This window comes from Naumovozyma castellii, chromosome 6 (assembly GCF_000237345.1).
Source record: "Naumovozyma castellii chromosome 6, complete genome".
NCBI classification, from domain to species: domain Eukaryota; kingdom Fungi; phylum Ascomycota; class Saccharomycetes; order Saccharomycetales; family Saccharomycetaceae; genus Naumovozyma; species Naumovozyma castellii.
The window spans coordinates 143200-156127 of record NC_016496.1 but is presented as its reverse complement, the minus strand read 5'-3'; the positions used below and the strand labels follow the sequence as shown (position 1 = coordinate 156127).

Genomic DNA, 12928 nt, shown 5'->3' with positions numbered 1-12928 from the left:
AAAATAAATGCTTCCAACCAGATTTGAACTGATGATCTCCACATTACTAGTGTGGCGCCTTACCAACTTGGCCATAGAAGCTGTAAATTCTGATTTTTTATTTTTTTGCGCAGCGACCGATTCTGCCGCCTAAAAAAGCCACCACCACAGTTTTGGGACAGTCGGAGAAACACTCGCAGAGAAGACAATATGCATCGGAGACACGCACGGAATCAAACACGGACCCAAAAAGTTTCAGTAGTCATCTTAGAACACAACAGTAAATGTGTGGTGGCAGTATGCTTGTCGATAGGGGAACTGGCCTCGAGAGTCAGATGTATTTAACAAGTGCAGAACAGCCCCGTTCAACTTGATTGCCCTCTTATTTGCTCTTGCAAACCAATAGGGAAAATAAACGTAATTAAGCATGGCCGTCGAAGCAGAAGCTGCTAATCATGAGAACATTTCTCAACATCTACAGGACTTGATATCTAAAAACTCAGAATTGGGTTCGCGACTATTATCTTTATTGTTGGTGAGTAGTGGTAATTCCAAAGAGATTATCAATGCTATTAATAATGGTGACTTGCAAAGTGTCCAGAATCTAAATCTGGAGAAACTGAGTTCAACAGTAAAAAATGCCAAGGAGAATACAGAAGTTAAAGTGGAAGCTACCAGTGATGAATTGAAACTTCGACAGCTAGAGAAGAAAAAGAAGAATACTGAAGCTTCAGCAAGATTTAGAATACGGAAAAAGCAAAGAGAACAAGAGAAATTAGAAAAATTGACAGAATTGAAAAGTCAAATAGAAACTCTATATACGAGGATTGATACCCTTGTGGATGAAAATAAATATTGGAAGAAGCGATTACAAGAAGTTAACGAGAAGAAGTCTAAAGATTTGCTGGACAGTATCAAAAGATCAAACCTCAGCAGTAGTTCATAAACATTGCATTCCATCCACTCCATTATTTATATAAAAGAACAACTCAATAATATAACTTTTAAATTAGATAGCAATATGCATATTTTTTAGGTTTGTGTTATTATATCTATAATTTATCCTGATAAAATGATATCTTTTCAGCCCATTGTTCATTAATTAGCATTCTCTTAGTCTTCAAATTGGTTAATTCCTCCTGTGAACACCAACCTGACGTGACAAATTTTTGTTCCACAAGTTCTAATTTTCTGTCTTCTTCTCTTTGCTGTTTTAGTAACACATCAATATACTCCTTTAATGACGATGAATTAGAATTGGAGGATGAAAGAGATCCTAGATCGAAAATTGGTGAAAATGATTTGTTGGCAACTCCCTTTTCATCCAATTTTTCTCTTGAAACTGTATCTTCTAAGACTAATATATCGGGATGGGAACGTAAATTTAAGGTAGGGTGGCTATGCGTGTGAGATTTATAATTATGCAAAATTGGAGCGGTGTTACCGTCCTTGGAGCGTTCTGATTTAGAGTGTAGTTCATTAGTTGAAGAAGATACATTTAACTTAATGTTTTCTTGATGGCGATAAGGGCTCTGTATCCTTTCAAGGGGTGATATACCATCATCAACATGTTTGGACGTTGAAGCATGCCTTATGGAGGTAGAAGACACTATTCGTTTTAGAGAATCTGTTCTATGCATTATAAAATTGGAGAATTTTTTCGTCAAGGTCTTTGTTTCATCTTCATGAGGAATGTCAATATTGGGTTCAGCACAATTGGTAACATAATGCAAATTATCACAACCTATATTAATGCAACCATCTTCTTGTTCCTCAGTGCTCTGCTTCCCTATCATCACAGGTTTAATATTTATGCCTATCCCTATTGGCTCGGCAAATACGTTTGTACTATTATTATTCTTGAATGTTGAATTTTTTCTCGTTCTTGTGCCAATGCTTGAGATACTACTATTCCTCTTCTTCTCGAATAAATTTGACCACTTGGGGTGGAAGGAACTGGTGTTTAAAGTGATGGTAGAGTTTGAACGTGTTTGAATGGGACTATCGTTCAAATTTAATAATCTTGGCGACGAAATGCTTGGAGAAGAGAAGAGTCTTGCCTTCATAGAGGGCGAGGGCATTGATTTGTTTCGACAATGTTGAGCTATTCCATCTACCATAGGGGTAGATTTGGCAGTATCACCTGATTCAGAAAAGGGACTACTGTTGATACTTGTGTTATTCAGCATTACATTTGAAAATTTCTTCTTTATTGATAATTTAGGAGTAGAATTTTTAGAGGTTAGCGGACCAGCCCTTTCCTCTTCACTTTCTGAAAAATCTGTACTTATGGGGATCATTAGAGCATTTGATAGATCAGTGGAAAGATCATTGGGTGAGTTACTCTCGGGTAGACTCTCTTCTAAGATTTCTGTACTTGGTATCATGCTATCAGGGATTGTATGAGTACTAATACGTCTCAACTCTAAATTAACATCATTTTCAATCCTTCGTGGCACTGGCTCAAGGTCCAATAACGTATGTTTCTCAGTATTTAAATCAGGCAATGGAGGGAGCAATGAAACATCATCACTACTTGCCATTTCATATAATATGTCATTAACTTCTCGATCTATATCAGTGGATTTAGGGTGTTCGACCGATGTCTCACTCGACGTGGTTAAAACTTCATTTTCTGTTCCCGATATCATATTCTTGTTTTCCAAGTAGGTATTTAGTGGATGTAGTTCAGGTCTTTGCATAGAAATCTCAATTGTATTATCATTCTCTTCATCCAAACTTTCTTCCTTGATATCATGCAACTGAGTATTTACATTCAATGGGGGTGAGTTGGTCCTACTATTATATACGCTCATCGGTATGTCTTATTCTTTGAACGGTGATATTTGGAGATGCAGCACTAAAGCAACAACAACAATAATGAGTCTTCTCAATGGAGTATTAGGTGCAATTGAACAACAAAATATATTCAATTAATAATAGGCAAGTGATTAGCTTTGAATGTTTGTGTCGTCTGTAGTTGCAGCAGTGAGTTGTACGATATATGCGTTGTGAAAACCTTTGGGGTTTAGGAGGCATTGTGCTTGCCTCTCCATTGTCTGTCAAAAATAATTGCGGGATCTCGGCAAGGTACCGCGCATGACATGAGATCGGAGATTTTTAATTCTGACAGGTCGAAAAGTAGATTATCGCATTCACTGAAGTTAGTACTCACTTTCTCTGAGAAACGATTTCAATTTTTGGCCAGTTCAGAAGCCTAAAGGCCAAGAGGATAAGAGAAAAATGTTTGAATAGTTATTATAAAAAGAGAGGGATAATTGGATTACAGGAAGTGCTCTGAGGACAAAATATGTATTTTTTACACGGTTTCTAACTGAATCCTCAAACCAGAAAAAGGTAAAAAAACAGAAAAATGTGGAGTGGGGTGAATGGAAATCAAGTAGGTTTTCTAGTTTTGTTTTGTTTCTTATGTTTAGTACCGTGGCAAGATATTAAACCATACTTATTATTCTAATCACAAATCGGAATGGCAAAATATGGAGAACTAACCGCCGAAAAAGAACCGCCAGTAACAGCCACTTTAAAGAAATAAGTTCCAATTAAGATATTGAAGTGGTGAAAAGTTCAAAGGAATTTACTTCAAAGATATATATAAAACTTCTTTGAGGTGAGTGAGGAATTGACAGTTCTTACTTAGTGGAATTCTCTAAGTCAGTTATCATATTCGAATACACCGTGTCCCATTAACCCCTCTTGGGTTTATGCTAAATGAGTTTGTAAAACTACTGGATCCAAGATGATACCATTGAGTTAGTCAGTTCCTTCCCATAAGTCGAGATGTGTCATCAACCTCGGACAGGAAGTATTAGAATATAAAGTAAGCTGCTTCCCAGGAAGCTACCACAGTGTCGTTCGTCGTACACTTTCTGGCGACCAAAACGTTGTTACCACCTAGCCCACTCCTCGAATCAGCTCTGGAAAAAAAGTGAGAAACAAAATAAAAAATATTTCTTGTTACTTCTTAAAACTCGTTGATAGACCTGAAGAGTGCCAAAAGCTGCTTATCAAATTGACCAATTTAGTACTGTAACATAATATTGATACTGTCACACAAACACGAAAGAACTACACAACAATGTTCTATAAAATTTCCTAATCGAAATTGGTTGACAATGGACATGAAACTGATTGATTTCAGAAGGGCACCCATATCCTATTTAATTTAGTATGGTAGAGTGGTTACAGCAAACATCTGATTGAGAAGCAAGAAAAATGCAACTAACTGGCTTAAATGAAGTAAACCTTTTCTTCTTATAAATAACAAGAAGGTTTTTTCCTTCTAGTTTAAATATGTTATCATCCCAACGGATAATCATTTTCTTCAAGAGAAGGTTCGAAGAAAATATTTCTCAAGAGCCGGTTTGTTTCATGTTCATTTAGAATCAGTAAACGCCCTTTAACAATAGACCACCAGTACAGACTTAAGAAAGAATACGAGAGAAAAGCGGCCTTTAGAACAGGTGTAACTAAAAAAGGGAAGCAAAACACATACGAGCTAAGTTACAGCTGGGGAAAAAGGTCTTTCCACTGAGCGTAAATCATTTTAATGCAAGAATATCTTAAGAAACTTGATTCAGTGAGCGCTATGCCAACCCCAGCATTCTTCAATTTTTCCTTAATGGTGCATTACCAAAGGAGCTGCATGTGGGAAACTGGTTTACTGAAACCCTCCTATGAATGACCAAAAAGCTAACTACCAACGGCCAAAGACTGCCCAAGAGAAAGAAACTAAGAATATCAACCCAATGAACCCTTGCTGGTAGCCGGGGTGACGTCACTCATCAAAAATTGAAAGTGATGTGTATGGATGGATGGATGGATGGATGGATGGATGGCCCCCTGTGTCTTCTTCTTCTTCTTCTTCTTCCTTCGAGAGGAGATAATCACTCCTTGTAATTTCTTCCGTCGGAGTTTTTCCGGGTCCGCGGCGTTTCTCCTCACTCCACGCGGAGCTCCCTGCCGTCCACAGAAACACCCGTAGCGGATCCAGGGAGGCTGTGATATTACTAATTAGAGTTAACACAACTTAGTTTCTTTCTCTACGTATGAGGATGAGCGATTTCTGCTCGAGGAGCAAGAGCCTCTACTTGTCACTCTCATGCTTTAAATAAAGGAAGCTATTAGTTAACTTGATAATGTACTCATTCTTATTAACTACAACTAACGAAAGCAAACCAAAACATTGCATACAATAACAAAAAGCTAGTAAATGGAATTTAATTCACCAAAATCAGAGTGTTCGGAATTGAACACAAAAGGGTTTGAAGTACCCAATAATCTATTACTTTCAACAACCAAGAGTAAATATCCAAGGAGGGGTGGTAAGGTCATAAATGACTGCAATACAACTACATCGGGAGCTGCATTAATTGATTCTAACATTGATGCATTGCTGGAAGAACCATTGATTCCCTCACCACCTTTATCACCTAGGTTGAGCTTTTCTAAGGATCGCAATTCTCCATTATTTGAATACGAATATGACTCCATGGAAAAGGCACTTCAGGACGTAGATGAAGACAATGATAATAATAAACTAATCTTATTGGCTCCATCGTGGTTACCAACACAAACAAAGATTAATAATAGGAGAGATACAATGAGGTTCTTATCTCAATATAAAATGTTTGATTCTTTGACTCTTCCCAATAGGAGGGCCACAACATATACCCCAAAATATTATTATCGTAGGCAACACAATAGATCGACCTCATCAGAACAGGAAATACATAGTTCTTACAATTTAAGGACAAGCCCAATTAAAGCTCACTCTCATGAAAGAGATGAAATATATACAAACAAGAGAAGAATAGTGAAACCACATCGTCATAACGTTAAAGTCGTGAGGAGGTCAAAGAATACATCGTCGAGGAGTCCAACATCACATTTATCACATTCAAGTCCAAATCAAACTTTAGCATCGGCAGCTATTATTAGTAAAATACCTCAATATGTTCCTAATGTTTCTTGGAGTCAAATACCAGATTATTCACCTCCAATTGATACAATCCCTTGGGATAATAATAAATGTCTAAGGGTTGAATGGAGAGGGTCACCCATGGATCTATCTAATGATCCATTGGTTGATAAATTGCATCCTGCAGAAGTTCAATTGGCTCAGATATTAAGATTGCCATGCGATTTATATCTGGATTCAAAAAGAAGGTTATTCCTAGAGAAAGTTTATAGATTAAAACTAGGATTACCCTTTAGGAGAACTGATGCCCAAAAGGCTTGCAGAATTGATGTTAATAAAGCTTCAAGACTTTTTGCCGCATTTGAAAAAGTGGGTTGGTTAAAAGATAATAATTTTCAAAAATATTTATGATGAGACATTTTATAACAAACAAGAATAGTTGTTTATAACAATTTAATTTAATTTAATTTAATATATATCTTTCAGTAGAATATTATCTCTATATGTTTTTGATTCCAATGTCATGTAGAATTTTCATGAAAGCAAGGACAATTGAGGATCCTCAATAATTAGCTCATTTGGGATTGCATTAGCACTGGAATCTTGACTTGACTTACTATCATCCTGATGGTCTCGTAGATTTAATCTTTCAAGTATAACTTGGGTTCCATTTTCAATATAATCCGAACGTGAATTAGGTCGCGTATTCGTCAATCCGTTAGCAACAGCAAGACGTAATGTTTCATTAACTTTCTCTCTAGAACAATTCTCTTCACTGGCAATATACAATTGGCGTAATTGGGACGTTAAAAATTTCATAGTATCATCCAAAGGTTCCAATGATTTGAATATTTCTTGACTCTTTTGGGAATCTTCACATTTTAACAGTTGAAGAACAAGGATCTTGAATGACCTAACTTGATTTTGCAACCGTTTAGTTTTTGTAATTTGTAATTTCAATTCCCTATTCCTCTTAAACTCATCTTCAATCTTTAGCATTAAATCGTGTAATTCAAACTCACTTTTTTGTTCATTCTTTTCAGTCGTGACAATCAGGTCCCGTTGGTGCGGTAACCTAAACACATGAGCATCCAATAATTCTTGAGGTATTCGTAAAACATTCCTCAGCGCATATAATTCCAATTTGTCAAAATTCCTATCAACCGCATGTTCCAACAAAGTCTCCAATTTGGCCATCCCAATCTTAATCTCCTCCGTGTAATCCCTCCCATTAATAATTTTTTTTTTCATCAAATATTTCTCCATCGCTGCTGTACAACGGTACATTATTTCGTTAACAGCATTAATAATATCATCTACCAATGACACAGGCGGATACTCCAAATGTTCCGTCAATACAGACGTTGACTGCATACTGGGAGCGGCCATTGTTCAAATATATCCTGTTTTCTCTTGTTTCTTCTTCACTAACCTTATGAAGTCTTAATTAAGTCAAGGCCACCTTTGTTTACATATTCATTATTTTAAGACGCAAATCGTAAATGGCGATTTTTCAATTCAGAAAATTTTTTTTTGCTCATCTCAAAAAATTTATCATTAAGAGGATAGATACAGTAATAAATGGATGAATACTTGACACATTTTTCTCCATTAAAAACAAGTAAACTGTCATTGTCTTTTCAATACCCCCTCAAGTAAACAAGACCCTGTTCAAGAAAAGAAAAAATGGATATCTCTAAGCCGGTAGGTTCTGAGATTACCTCCGTTGATTTTGGGATCTTAACTTCTGATGAAATTAGACAATTATCAGCAAAGCAAATTACCAACCCAACAGTCCTTGACAATCTGGGCCATCCTATTACAGGAGGTTTATACGATTTATCCCTAGGTGCGTTCTTAAGAAATTTATGTTCTACATGTGGGTTGGATGAAAAATTCTGTCCGGGACATCAAGGTCATATTGAACTACCAGTCCCATGTTACAATCCACTATTTTTCAATCAATTATATATTTATTTGAGAACTTCTTGTTTGTTTTGCCATCATTTCAGATTGAGAAGTATTGAAGTTCATCGTTTTGCTAGTAAATTGAGATTGTTGCAATTCGGTTTGATTGATGAGGCATACCAAGTGGATCAAATTACCATTAACGATTTGGAAGATTTCTTGGAGTCCGCTGAAATGGAAGGTGATGAAGCTCTCGAGGACAATTCTCTTCCTATAGAATCCAAATCTAAATCATCAGGGAAAAGTGCAAAGGAAATTTCAACCAATTTATTGAAAGAATTATTACAAAAGCGTGAAGAATTTGTGGATATGGCAATTGCTAAGGCTATGTCTGAAGGTAGAACTACTGAACACGGTATATTTACAGCTACGGTCAATGATGAAAGAAAGGCTTTGCTACATGAATTCCATAAGAAGCTATTACTAAGAACTAAGTGTGACAATTGTGGAATGTTCTCTCCTAAATTTAGAAAGGATGGATTTACCAAGATTTTCGAAACTGCTTTAACTGAAAAACAATTAACCAACAACAGAGTGAAAGGTTTTATTCGTCAAGATATGATTAAGAAACAAAAACAATCAAAGGCGTTAAACGGTGGTGAAAAATCTGCTATTGAAGAAGAAGAAGAAGAATTTGACTTGGGGAGAAATCCAGCTGCCAGACCAAAGACAGGTTCTACTTATATCCTATCAACTGAAGTGAGAAACATCTTAAGAGCCGTATTTAATAAGGAACAAAATGTATTGAAATATGTCTTCCATTCCAAACCAAATATGTCAAATAAGGCTGTCTCTGCTGATATGTTCTTCATGGACGTCGTCGTAGTTCCTGCTACCCGATTCCGTTTGCCTTCTAAATTGGGAGACGAAGTCCATGAAAATAGTCAAAATCAACTGCTATCCAAAATTCTTACAACATCTCTTCTTATCAGAGATTTGAATGATGAAATGTCTAAACTGCAAAAAGATAAAGTATCGGCAGATGATAGAAGAATTATTTTCAGCAGATTGATGAATGCATTTGTTACCATTCAAAATGATGTAAACGCTTTTATCGATTCCACGAAAGCTCAAGGTACTGCTGGTGGTAAACTTCCAATTCCAGGTGTGAAGCAAGCTTTGGAAAAGAAGGAAGGTTTGTTTAGAAAGCATATGATGGGTAAGCGTGTGAATTATGCAGCACGTTCCGTTATTTCCCCAGATCCAAATATTGAGACCAACGAAATTGGTGTTCCACCAGTATTTGCTACTAAACTAACATATCCAGAACCAGTTACATCTTACAACATCGCTGAATTACGTCAAGCGGTGATTAATGGTCCAGACAAATGGCCAGGTGCTACCCAAATCCAAAACGAAGATGGTTCCTTGGTTTCCTTGATTGGTATGTCTACTGAACAACGTAAGGCTTTAGCAAATCAGTTAATGACACCATCTTCTAACATCACAACTCATACTTTAAATAAAAAGGTTTACCGTCACATTAAAAATAGAGATATTGTCATTATGAATCGTCAACCAACATTGCATAAGGCTTCCATGATGGGTCATAAAGTTAGAGTGCTACCTGGCGAGAAGACTTTACGTCTGCATTATGCTAACACCGGTGCTTACAATGCCGATTTTGATGGTGACGAAATGAACATGCATTTCCCACAAAATGAAAACGCAAGAGCTGAAGCTTCTAATTTGGCTAATACTGATTCTCAATATTTAACACCAACATCAGGTTCCCCAGTGAGAGGTCTAATCCAAGATCATATTTCTGCGGGTGTTTGGCTAACAAGTAAGGACAGTTTCTTCACAAGAGAACAATACCAACAATACATTTATGGTTGTATTCGTCCAGAAGATGGACATGCTACTAGATCAAAATTGATTACTATGCCACCAACGATTCATAAACCCGTTCCACTGTGGACAGGTAAACAAATTATCAGTACGGTATTATTAAACATCACACCAGCAAATATGCCAGGTATTAACTTGAAGTCTTCTAACAAAATCAAGAATGAATATTGGGGTACCGGTTCTCAAGAGAATGAAGTCCTTTTCAAGAACGGTGAATTATTATGTGGTATCTTGGATAAATCCCAATATGGTGCTTCTAAGTTCGGTATTGTCCATTCTTTACATGAAGTGTATGGTCCATCTGTGGCTGCTAAGGTTCTTTCTGTCTTAGGTAGATTGTTTACTAATTATATCATGTCCACTGCATTTACTTGTGGTATGGATGATTTGCGTTTGACTGAAGAAGGTAACAAGTGGAGATCTGATATCTTAAAAACATCAGTTGACACTGGTCGTGAGGCTGCCGCCGAAGTTACGAATTTAGATAAGGACACACCAGCTAATGACCCTGAGTTGCTAAAACGTCTACAAGAAATTTTACGTGATAACAATAAATCGGGTATTCTGGATGCTGTGACTTCGTCTAAGGTTAATTCCATTACTTCCAAGGTTGTTTCGAAATGTGTGCCTGATGGTACCATGAAGAAGTTCCCTTACAACTCGATGCAAGCTATGGCTCTGTCTGGTGCCAAGGGTTCTAATGTTAATGTTTCTCAAATTATGTGTTTGTTAGGTCAACAAGCCTTAGAAGGTAGAAGAGTACCTGTTATGGTTAGTGGTAAAACATTACCTTCTTTCAAACCATATGAAACAGACGCAATGGCTGGTGGTTATGTTAAAGGTCGTTTCTATTCAGGTATTAAACCTCAAGAATATTATTTCCATTGTATGGCTGGTCGTGAAGGTTTAATTGATACTGCCGTGAAGACGTCAAGATCTGGTTACTTACAACGTTGTTTGACCAAACAATTGGAAGGTATTCATATTTCTTATGACAATAGTGTAAGAGATACTGACGGAACGTTGATTCAATTCCTATATGGTGGTGATGCTGTTGATGTTACTAAGGAATCTCATATGACCGAGTTCGATTTCTGTTTGGATAATTATGACGCCTTGTTGAATAAGTACAACCCATCTGCATTAATAGAACATCTTGATGTTGAGAGTGCCTTGAAATACTCTAAGAAGTCTTTAAAGAACAGAAAGAAACATATTAAAGAGCCACATTATAAACAAAATATCAAGTACGATCCTGTGTTATCTAAATTCAATCCTGCCAAGTATTTGGGGTCTGTCTCCGAAAAGTTTCAAGATAAATTAGAAGGTTATTTGGATAAGAACTCCAAATTATTCAAATCGCATGATAGTGTAAACGAAAAGAAGTTCAGAGCTTTGATGCAATTGAAATATATGCGTTCCTTAATCAATCCTGGTGAAGCTGTGGGTATTATTGCATCTCAATCTGTTGGTGAACCTTCTACGCAAATGACATTAAACACTTTCCATTTTGCTGGTCACGGTGCCGCCAATGTGACTTTAGGTATTCCTCGTATGAGAGAAATTATCATGACAGCATCTGCTGCCATTAAGACTCCACAAATGACCTTACCAATTTGGAATGATGTTTCGGATGAACAAGCGGACACCTTCTGCAAATCTATTTCTAAGGTAGTTCTATCTGAAGTGATAGATAAGGTTACTGTCACCGAGACTACTGGTTCTTCCATGCATAATGTGGCTGCTCGTTCTTATGTTATCAACATGAAGTTCTTTGATGAAGAGGAATATCGTGCAGAATATGACGTTTCCAAGCAAGAATTACAAACTGTTGTAGCAACTAAATTCTTATACGAACTTGAAACTGCTATAACTAAGGAAGTCAAGAAACAAAAGAGAACCGCTGTGTCCGATGTTGGTATTGCTGTTCCAAAGTCCCAGACTGCTATAAGCGTCACTGATGGAAGTAGTAAGAAAATGGCTGAAGATGGTGATGAGGAAGAATATCAAAAGAAAACGAAACAAGCCGTTTCCTATGAGGACCCTGATGATGATGAAATAGAAACCATGAGGGAAGCTGAAAAATCCGATGAAGAAATTGTCGATTCCGATAAGGATTCAGAAGTTGAATCTGAACAAGAGGATGACTCTGACGTCGAAATGGATGCTAAGTTGGAAGAAACCATTGCTGAAGCCAATATGAACATGACTAAAACTCAACGTGATCGTCAATCTGCATTGATCACTAACCATAAATTTGTGACCAAGTACAATTTCGACGATGAAAATGGTAAGTGGTGTGAATTTAGACTGGAATTAGCTGCTGACACTGAGAAATTATTGATGGTCAATATCATAGAAGATATCTGTAGGAAGTCTATTATCAGAGAAGTTCCACACATTGACCGTTGTATCCATCCAGAACCAGAAAATGGAAAACGTGTTTTAGTTACTGAAGGTGTCAACTTTGAAGCTATGTGGGATCAAGAGGCATTCATCGATGTGGATGGTATTACCTCTAATGATGTTGCATCTGTCTTAAAAACATATGGTGTTGAAGCTGCTAGAAATACTATTGTGAATGAAATAAATAATGTTTTCTCACGTTATGCTATTTCTGTGTCGTTCCGTCATTTAGACTTGATCGCTGATATGATGACAAGACAAGGTACATACCTGGCTTTTAACAGACAAGGTATGGAATCTTCTACCTCATCATTAATGAAGATGTCATATGAAACTACTTTACAATTTTTGACAAAGGCAGTTCTAGATAATGAGCGTGAAGAGTTAGAAAGTCCATCTGCAAGAATTGTTATGGGTAAACTAAATAATGTTGGTACAGGTTCTTTCGACATTCTTGCGAAAGTCCCTAATTCAACTATGGCATGAATATAGATAGGAGAATAGTCCAAATTTGTATATTAAAGAAATATAAAGTTTTCAGGTAATTTTGGAATAGAATATGTAATTTAAGAGAAAAGAATTTAACTGGTTATATAACTATCAAAGAGGGTTTTCTTTTTGAGGTTATGGAGGAGAGGAAACAGTGAGGCCTCAAACCACAAAATATTTTAATAACTTATGATAACTAGCCATGGGTGGTACAGTACTCAAAATATACCACTATGTGTTAACGGACTTGTAATTTTAAATCACATGTAGTATAAGCAAAGCTTAGTTAAAAAAAAT

General features: G+C 36.6%; 5 protein-coding genes and 1 non-coding gene across 6 annotated transcripts; 3 read left to right on the top strand and 3 right to left on the bottom strand.

Annotated features, from left to right (window-relative positions):
• Positions 1-8: 8 nt before the first annotated feature.
• On the bottom strand, positions 9-81 carry NCAS0Ftrna15T. The gene has a single exon. It is a non-coding gene; the product is annotated as a tRNA-Thr (tRNA).
• A 325-nt stretch (positions 82-406) lies between these two features.
• On the top strand, positions 407-925 carry MET28 (Met28p; the record flags this gene model as incomplete). The annotated part of the gene is made up of 1 exon (XM_003676869.1): positions 407-925. The coding sequence occupies one exon, from the start codon at positions 407-409 to the stop codon at positions 923-925; it is 519 nt and encodes a 172-aa protein (XP_003676917.1).
• Positions 926-1031: 106 nt separating this feature from the next.
• On the bottom strand, positions 1032-2795 carry NCAS0F00760 (uncharacterized protein; the record flags this gene model as incomplete). The annotated part of the gene is made up of 1 exon (XM_003676868.1): positions 1032-2795. The coding sequence occupies one exon, from the start codon at positions 2793-2795 to the stop codon at positions 1032-1034; it is 1764 nt and encodes a 587-aa protein (XP_003676916.1).
• A 2414-nt stretch (positions 2796-5209) lies between these two features.
• NCAS0F00750 (SWIRM domain-containing protein) lies at positions 5210-6328 on the top strand (the record flags this gene model as incomplete). The annotated part of the gene is made up of 1 exon (XM_003676867.1): positions 5210-6328. The coding sequence occupies one exon, from the start codon at positions 5210-5212 to the stop codon at positions 6326-6328; it is 1119 nt and encodes a 372-aa protein (XP_003676915.1).
• Positions 6329-6451: 123 nt separating this feature from the next.
• Positions 6452-7306, bottom strand: MTW1 (MIND complex subunit MTW1; the record flags this gene model as incomplete). The annotated part of the gene is made up of 1 exon (XM_003676866.1): positions 6452-7306. The coding sequence occupies one exon, from the start codon at positions 7304-7306 to the stop codon at positions 6452-6454; it is 855 nt and encodes a 284-aa protein (XP_003676914.1).
• A 297-nt stretch (positions 7307-7603) lies between these two features.
• RPA190 (DNA-directed RNA polymerase I core subunit RPA190) lies at positions 7604-12628 on the top strand (the record flags this gene model as incomplete). The annotated part of the gene is made up of 1 exon (XM_003676865.1): positions 7604-12628. One exon carries the CDS (start codon positions 7604-7606, stop codon positions 12626-12628), a length of 5025 nt encoding a protein of 1674 aa, XP_003676913.1.
• Between the last annotated feature and the right edge of the window lie 300 nt (positions 12629-12928).